Source organism: Schistocerca piceifrons, chromosome 7 (assembly GCF_021461385.2).
Source record: "Schistocerca piceifrons isolate TAMUIC-IGC-003096 chromosome 7, iqSchPice1.1, whole genome shotgun sequence".
NCBI lineage: Eukaryota > Metazoa > Arthropoda > Insecta > Orthoptera > Acrididae > Schistocerca > Schistocerca piceifrons.
In genome coordinates, this window is record NC_060144.1 from 491676092 (window position 1) to 491685546 (window position 9455).

The following is a 9455-nucleotide window of genomic DNA, read 5'->3' on the forward strand; positions in this document are numbered from 1 at the left end:
TCGCACACAAGTAACGAGCACACCCATACCAGCACTACCTCTATATTTCCATGTGAACACCTCTACAGAGATCAGCTCCACAAGCACCAGTCCCGTATGACCACATCTATAGCTATGCATACATGAACATCTCCACAGGAATCAGATTTGTCATGTGTAGTGATGCATGCACATCACCACCACCACCACCACCACCACCACCACCACCACCACCACCACCACCAACCCTGCATGTCAAAAGCTACAGCTGGTATACACATGAAAGCTTCTACAGACATCAGCTTTATGACATACACCACCATGTACACCAGAAAACCTGTAGCTTCACATCCCCATCTCTAAAGGCGTGAATGCACCTACAGACAAAAACCTTCGGCTGTACTCTTCATTTAAAATAGTTACATCTGTCCACCACCATCTAGGTATGGGATAATCTGACCAGTTAAAACTGATACCGGTACTTTCATTCTCAACAACCGGTATTTGTTGTTGATTGTTTGGTCTCTGTTGTAACAGGTGCTTCTTTTTTTTACTATTAAAGGGATAAAAAACCGAAATATCTATTAGTGAAGCTGCAATGCTAATTTTTTTTAAATTAACGTCTTTAAGAAAATGACTAATTTTCATTCATAAAATTTGCAATGCGTTTTTATATAAAATGGAAAAAGCGATCAGCGCTATTTTAATAACAAGGCCGAAAGAAAACGAGTAACAAACACATGGCATAAGAATTGGTGCAGCATCGCTGAGACAATAATGAACCTGTTAGCATGTGGCGTGGCCTATAGACTGGTACAGGTGTACTTTTAGTGTGCGAGACTGGGCCCATTTGGTCTGTGTGGTAGTTCACGCTGTCATAGTCGAACATTAGTTGTATTACAGAGTGGCAGCATCAATAGTCGAGGAAGTATTTTAAGAAGTGCGGTACCAATGAAGTACAATGCTTCATTTCCTCTAAAAGGTTGAGAAAGGAAGGAGCCACGACAAACTTGTGACATCATATAAGGAGAAACTTTCCAACTTAACAATCCATTCAGAGTTTACAATAAAAATTGAATGTAGTTGATCTCTACATCTACATCTACATCTACATCCATACTCCGCAAGCCACCTGACGGTGTGTGGCGGAGGGTACCCCGAGTACCTCTATCGGTTCTCCCTTTTATTCCAGTCTCGTATTGTTCGTGGAAAGAAGGATTGTCGGTATGCTTCTGAGTGGGCTCTAATCTGTCTGATTTTATCCTCATGGTCTCTTCGCGAGATATACATAGGAGGGAGCAATATACTGCTTGACTCTTCGGTGAAGGTATGTTCCCGAAACTTTAACAAAAGCCCGTACCGAGCTACTGAGCGTCTCTCCTGCTGAGTCTTCCACTGGAGTTTATCTATCATCTCCGTAACGCTTTCGCGATTACTAAATGATCCCGTAACGAAGCGCGCTGCTCTCCGTTGGATCTTCTCTATCTCTTCTATCAAACCTATCTGGTATGGATCCCACACTGCTGAGCAGTATTCAAGCAGTGGGCGAACAAGCGTACTGTAACCTCCTTCCTTTGTTTTTGGATTGCATTTCCTTAGTATTCTTCCAATTAATCTCAGTCTGGCATCTGCTTTACCGACGATCAACTTTATATGATCATTCCATTTTAAATCACTCCTAATGCGTACTCCCAGATAATTTATGGAATGAACTGCTTCCAGTTGCTGACCTATTTTGTAACTAAATGATAAGGGATCTATCTTTCTATGTATTCGCAGCACAATACACTTGTCTACATTGAGATTCAATTGCCAATCCCTGCACCATGCGTCAATTCGCTGCAGATCCTCCTGCATTTCAATACAATTTTCCATTGTTACAACCTCTCGATACACCACAGCATCATCTGCAAAAAGCCTCAGTGAAATTCCGATGTCATCCACAAGGTCATTTATGTATATTGTGAATAGCAACGGTCCTATGACACTCCCCTGCGGCACACCTGAAATCACTCTTACTTCGGATGACTTCCCTCCATTGAGAATGACATGCTGCGTTCTGTTATCTAGGAACTCTTCAATCCAATCGCACAATTGGTCTGATAGTCCACATGCTCTTACTTTGTTCATTAAACGACTGTGGGGAACTGTATCGAACGCCTTGCGGAAGTCAAGAAACACGGCATCTACCTGTGAACCCGTGTCTATGGCCCTCTGAGTCTCGTGGACGAATAGCACGAGCTGGGTTTCACACATCCGTCTTTTTCGAAAACCATTCTGATTCCTACAGAGTAGATTTCTAGTCTCCAGAAAAGTCATTATATTCGAACATAACACGTGTTCCAAAATTCTACAACTGATCGACGTTAGAGATATAGGTCTATAGTTCTGCACATCTGTTCGACGTTCCTTCTTGAAAATCCTTTGGAACGCTACGCTCTTCTAGAGACCTACGGTACACCGCTGCAGGAAGGGGGGCAAGCTCCTTCGCGTACTCTGTGTAAAATCGAACTGGTATCCCATCAGGTCCAGCGGCCTTTCCTCTTTTGAGCGATTTTAATTGTATCTCTACCCCTCTGTCGTCTATTTCGATATCTACCATTTTGTCATCTGTACGACAATCTAGAGAAGGAACAACAGTGCAGTCTTCCTCTGTGAAACAGCTTTGGAAAAAGACATTTAGTATTTCGGCCTTTAGTCTGTCATCCTCTGTTTCAGTACCATTTTGGTCACAGAGTGTCTGGACATTTTGTTTTGTTCCACCTACCGCTTTGACATAAGACCAAAATTTCTTAGGATTTTCTGCCAAGTCAGTACATAGAACTTTACTTTCGAATTCATTGAACGCCTCCCGCATAGCCCTCCTCACACTACATTTCGCTTCGCGTTGTTTTTGTTTGTCTGCAAGGCTTTGGCCATGTTTATGTTTGCTGTGAAGTTCCCTTTGCTTCCGCAGCGGTTTTCTAACTCTTACGATCTTGCTTGGCACATACTCATCTAACGCATAATGTACGACGGTTTTGAACTTCGTCCACTGATCGTCAACACTATCTGTACTTGGGACAAAACTTTTGTGTTGAGCCGTCAGGTACTCTGTAACCTGCTTTTTGTCACTTTTGCTAAACAGAAAAATCTTCCTACCTTTTTTTAATATTTCTATTTACAGCTGAAATCATCGATGCCGTAACCGCTTTATGATCGGTGATTCCCTGTTCTGCGTTAACTGTTTCAAAAAGTTCGGGTCTGTTTGTCACCAGAAGGTCTAACATGCTATCGCCACGAGTCGGTTCTCTGTTTAACTGCTCAAGGTAGTTTTCAGATAAAGCACTTTAAAAAATTTCACTGGATTCTTTGTCCCTGCCACCCGTTATGAACGTTTCAGTCTCCCAGTCTATATCCGGCAAATTAAAATCTCCACCCAGAACTATAACATGGTGGGGAAATCTACTCTAAATATTTTCTAAATTATCCTTCAGGTACTCAGCCACAACAGCTGCTGAGCCAGGGGGCCTATACAGACATCCAATTACCATGTCTGAGCCTGCTTTAACCGTGACCTTCACCCAAATTATTTCACATTTCGGATCTCCGTCAATTTCCTTCGATACTATTGCACTTCTTATCGCTATAAACACGCCTCCCCCTTCACTGTCCAGCCTGTCTCTGCGGTATACATTCCAGTCTGAGTTTAGGATTTCATTACTGTTTACGTCTGGTTTCAGCCAACTTTCCGTCCCTAGTACTATATGGGCGTTGTGACCGTTTATTAATGAGAGCAGTTCTGGGACCTTTCTATAGACGCTCCTGCAGTTTAATATTAGCACATAAATATTGTTATTCCCTGTTGCATTTTGCCTACTCCTACCTTGCCGCGTCTCAGGAGGTATCTTGTCGGGCCTAGGGAGATCTGTTGCCTGTGTCTCCGTAATATGCCTTTATCTGGTTATAGTCCTTGAAAACGGACAAATTAACATGGGAAATCTTCAACCTCAGATTTCGCCCTTTATCAATGACTATTCCGAAGGCAAAAATGGTGTGTGTCGCATAACTCTTCCTTAGTGTTGCAATTTTTTTCCGTCAGTGTCGATGGCTTAGGGAGCTTCAGAGAGGTAGCTTCTACATCATGGACATGAAGAGAATGATGAAGTAGGACACATCGGTCGAGAGATCTGCTGTACGCCGCACCTGATAGTGAAGCAAATGTAGATGGTCTCACTGTAGGTACCTTACACAGCTCTTCAAGATCACGTTAGCGTGGAGTAGTAAGTTCTTTGTGAGTAACCACACATATTGACAAGTGACAGGGCATTGAAATCACACAGGGGATTCAAATTCAAGGGCGAGCATGCAGATTTAAGTCTACGGCGAGTCCCCGAAACGCATTCTCTCGAATGCCGAATTGATTGCTTTGAAATTGCCACACCTGGTTTCAGGTGCATCCTTGCTCAATCCGAGTCTGTATAGCGTCTCTTATGGCCTCGTGACTGACAAGACAATCTCACTCTTAGCTTCCCTTTCCCTTTTCTTCCTTCCCCAAAAGTTTGGTAAAAGAGGAAAATGCATGTTTGCCCAGGGATTTATTCAACCGGGAAATATCGCTACATCGCTAGCACTGCTAAAAAGATTGTTATATGGTTATAATGTTCTGGACAGCGAGCAGAATAAGGAAAGCTACTGAAAGTCGATATGTCGTTAGCACAGTCTGCGAAAAACGGAAGTCTATAATCAGAAAGGAAATGATGAAACGCGTAACGTTCGAACGTCAGAAATATTCACTGGGAAGCCAGTCGTCGAAAAACACTTGCCATGGAAGAGTTTAGATCAAGCCACTCAAGATTTAATTATATTCAACACGCTTAAATTGTGGAGCACGTGATAACATTTTATACATTAATGTCGTCATCGCTATACTTTATTTTTATAAGGCGCCCAGTTTCAACCGCTCTTAGCAGTCATCTTTAGGCCTAATGGTAAGAGACAAAGAGAAATAATCAAAAAAGCAATGATTAAAATACTATATAGAATAAAACATACACAATATACCATATACGGCCCGTCCAAAATATTCAGAGACGAAATTTAGTTCTGTAACTGCATTGGAAGCTTGTATTAACAATTGCCGGCCGCAGTGGCCGTGCGGTTCTGGGCGCTACAGTCTGGAGCCCAGCGACCGCTACGGTCGCACGTTCGAATCCTGCCTCGGGCATGGATGTGCGTAATGTCCTTGGGTTAGTTAGGTTTAATTAGTTCTAACTTCTAGGCGACTGATGACCTCAGAAGTTAAGTCCCATAGTGCTCAGAGCCATTTGAACCATTTTTGTATTAACAAATGTAGACAACAGCCGTGCGTTCGCTGAGTCTGTTGTTAGGCGGTTGTGTTAAGTAGTGGACTTGCGGGCGTTGTTGTGCTACAAATAGCAATGGAGCAGCATTCCTAAATGAAGTATTCAAGACATTCTCCAGAATTTTATGAAGAAGACAAAAATGAATGTAAGGTATGTCCCTTACGTCTTCACACCCGAACAGAAACAACGACGCTTGGACGCCAGCCGCGACTTGATTCAAATGCAAAACATGAACGATTCTTTTCTGGAAAATAATTATCACGGGTGACGAGACTTGGTGCTATCAATATGAAACTAAAGCAAAACGACACAGTATAGCTATTCACAAGAAGGTTCAAGTCTTCGACGACGTGTTCGACATTTAAGTCAATGTGACGCTTATGTTGAGCAACATCCCAAAAAAATGTGTGTGTATTCCTAAAGGACCGAACTGCTGAGGTCATCGATCCCAGACTTACACACTACTTAAACTAGCTCAAACTAACTTAAACAACATCTCGAAGGAGGACTTTTCTGACTGTTTCACACGGTTGTATGAAAGTCCTGTGTGTTGTACTCAAGTGAGGGAGACTGTGTAGAACAGCTAGGCATTAAAACTTTTATCTTAACTTCAGTTTTTATTTAGCTAGCCTAGAAAGTTTTTGGACTGACGAAGTACAGTAGTTACCGCAGTAACTAGTCACTTCGCTAAATCACAACCAACCATTCCGAATGCTATAAAAATCTCAGGTTGTTGCGTAGCACCAAGCATTATTAGTGTGGACTGGAAGTCTCAGCAGCCTACAGCCACAATTGGAAATATATCCGACAAAACTCCAAATGAGAGAAGAAGAAAAAGAAACGACAGCTGAAGTATAATTTAGATCAATTCGTAACGAAAGGCTTGTTATATTCTACGATAAAAAAATATAAACAGTTCCCTGAAAGCAGCAGAGAGATAAAGTGTTGACCACTGCATGTTCAAAACGACAATGATCTAGTAAATCATTAACAAAGAAAAAAACGGGAAAAGAAACAGGACGCACTGCACTCTACTATTCCAGAGCACCCTCCGTACTATCCCGGTGAAATCGTGCTTTCTTCATTGCCCTCAGAAGTGGTGACGACGAGTTTCTGTGGTTGAAGATTTCTTGTAGGAACGGTTACATGGAACATCCCAGTTACTAGGAAAAATTTCAGTAAAATACACTCCTGGAAATGGAAAAAAGAACACATTGACACCGGTGTGTCAGACCCACCATACTTGCTCCGGACACAGCGAGAGGGCTGTACAAGCAATGATCACACGCACGGCACAGCGGACACACCAGGAACCGCGGTGTTGGCCGTCGAATGGCGCTAGCTGCGCAGCATTTGTGCACCGCCGCCGTCAGTGTCAGCCAGTTTGCCGTGGCATACGGAGCTCCATCGCAGTCTTTAACACTGGTAGCATGCCGCGACAGCGTGGACGTGAACCGTATGTGCAGTTGACGGACTTTGAGCGAGGGCGTATAGTGGGCATGCGGGAGGCCGGGTGGACGTACCGCCGAATTGCTCAACACGTGGGGCGTGAGGTCTCCACAGTACATCGATGTTGTCGCCAGTGGTCGGCGGAAGGTGCACGTGCCCGTCGACCTGGGACCGGACCGCACCGACGCACGGATGCACGCCAAGACCATAGGATCCTACGCAGTGCCGTAGGGGACCGCACCGCCACTTCGCAGCAAATTAGGGACACTGTTGCTCCTGGGGTATCGGCGAGGACCATTCGCAACCGTCTCCATGAAGCTGGGCTACGGTCCCGCACACCGTTAGGCCGTCTTCCGCTCACGCCCCAACCTCGTGCAGCCCGCCTCGAGTGGTGTCGCGACAGGCGTGAATGGAGGGACGAATGGAGACGTGTCGTCTTCAGCGATGAGAGTCGCTTCTGCCTTGGTGCCAATGATGGTCGTATGCGTGTTTGGCGCCGTGCAGGTGAGCGCCAAAATCAGGACTGCATACGACCGAGGCACACAGGGCCAACACCCGGCATCATGGTGTAGGGAGCGATCTCCTACACTGGCCGTACACCACTGGTGATCGTCGAGGGGACACTGAATAGTGCACGGTACATCCAAACCGTCATCGAACCCATCGTTCTACCATTCCTAGACCGGCAAGGGAACTTGCTGTTCCAACAGGACAATGCACGTCCGCATGTGTCCCGTGCCACCCAACGTGCTCTAGAAGGTGTAAGTCAACTACCCTGGCCAGCAAGATCTCCGGATCTGTCCCCCATTGAGCATGTTTGGGACTGGATGAAGCGTCGTCTCACGCGGTCTGCACGTCCAGCACGAACGCTGGTCCAACTGAGGCGCCAGGTGGAAATGGCATGGCAAGCCGTTCCACAGGACTACATCCAGCATCTCTACGATCGTCTCCATGGGAGAATAGCAGCCTGCATTGCTGCGAAAGGTGGAGATACACTGTACTAGTGCCGACATTGTGCATGCTCTGTTGCCTGTGTCTATGTGCCTGTGGTTCTGTCAGTGTGATCATGTGATGTATCTGACCCCAGGAATGTGTCAATAAAGTTTCCCCTTCCTGGGACAATGAATTCACGGTGTTCTTATTTCAATTTCCAGGAGTGTAATTTGCAGAACGGTTTCAAAGTTAAGTGTAGTGGAGGTTAATTGATGCTATACTGAAATCACCTTTTCAGGATTCGGATACGGAGTTTTTAATCATGGGAAATGTCCTCATCGAATGAGGTATCCTCGTCTCCCCTTGTACATTCCCACACGACACACGCAAGACGGGCGCACACTCACCACCAATGCACTCGCACGAGGTTGGGGCAGTGCGCAGTTTCAGTCTGTTAATAGCTCTTTCGGACTGCTCAAACTCCATAGTAGGATTAGTGTCACTGAGAGAAAGGTTATGACTGATTTCAAATTATCCACAGCATAGGGCGTCGATGGCGAACCATGACCAATAATATGGGCGCGGAGTTAAACGATGAATTTAGGTAGGTCTACCTAATGGAAACAACTAGTTGTCGATCTGCGTTTGAAATCATAGTACCGAAGTTCAACGTGAACGGGCTATTTACATCTCCATCTACACAGATACACCGCAAGCCACCGTAGGGCGAGTGGCGGAGGGTACCCTGCACCACTACTTGGCATTTCCCCTCGTGTTCCACTCGCAAATAGAGGGAGGGAAAAATGGTTGTCTGTACGCCTCCAAATGAGCCCTAATTTCTCGTATCTTATCTTCGTGGTCCTTACGCGTGATGTATGTTCGCGGCAGTAGAATCGTACGGAAGTCAGGTTCAAACGCCAGTTCTATAAATTTTCTCATTAATGTTTCTCTAAAAGAAGGTCGCCTTCCCTCCGGGGTTCCCATTTGAGGTCCCGAAGCACCTCCGTAACACTTACGCGTTGTTCGGGCTTACTAGTAAGAAATCTAGCAGCCCGCCTCTGAATTGCTTCGATGTCTTCCTTCAATCCCACCTCGTACGGATCCTAAACACTCCAGCAGCACTTAAGAATAGGTCACACCAGCGTCCTATATGCGGTCTTCTTTACAGAGGAACAACTCTTCCCTAGAATTCTCCCAATAAACCGAAGTCGGCCATTTGCCTGCCCTACCACAGTTTTCACATGCTCGTTCCACCTCATATCCCTTTGAATCCTTACGCCCAGATATTTAAACGACTTGAATGTGTCAAGCAGGACACTAGTAATACTGTAACCGAACATTACAGGTTTGTTCTTCTTACCCATTCGTTTTTTCTACATTTAAGGCTAGTTGCCACCCATCACACCAGCTGGAAATTTTGTCTAAGTCGTGTTGTATGTTCCTACTGTCACTCATCTTCGACACCTTACCGTACGTCACGGCGTCATCAGCAAACAACCGCAGATTGCTGCCCATCCTGTGCGCCAAATCGTTTATGTATACAGAGAACAACAGCGGTACTATCGGTGCGGAGGCGTCGTGGAAGTTGTAGATGACAAATCTTCGCTGGTGCTCGCTCACTGTGCGTCACGGTGTACTCAAATAAATTAGCAATAATACACCGCCATCCACTGTTAGACCGCGTAGGTTGGCAGCCGTTCCAACTATGGCGACTTCCGAACTTCTCTAACAAGTATCGCAGTGGCAAAT

General features: G+C 45.2%; 1 protein-coding gene across 1 annotated transcript in view; it reads right to left on the reverse strand.

Moving 5' to 3' along the window:
• Window positions 1-336, reverse strand: part of LOC124709042 (beta-1,3-galactosyltransferase 1-like) — a 38843-nt gene extending 38507 nt beyond the window's left edge. Inside the window, exons 1-2 of the mRNA XM_047240688.1 lie at window positions 329-336; window positions 123-227 (exon numbers count right to left, since the gene is read on the reverse strand). Coding sequence (XP_047096644.1) covers window positions 123-227; window positions 329-336 — 113 coding nt within the window. The remainder of the gene's footprint in view (window positions 1-122; window positions 228-328) is intronic.
• Between the last annotated feature and the right edge of the window lie 9119 nt (window positions 337-9455).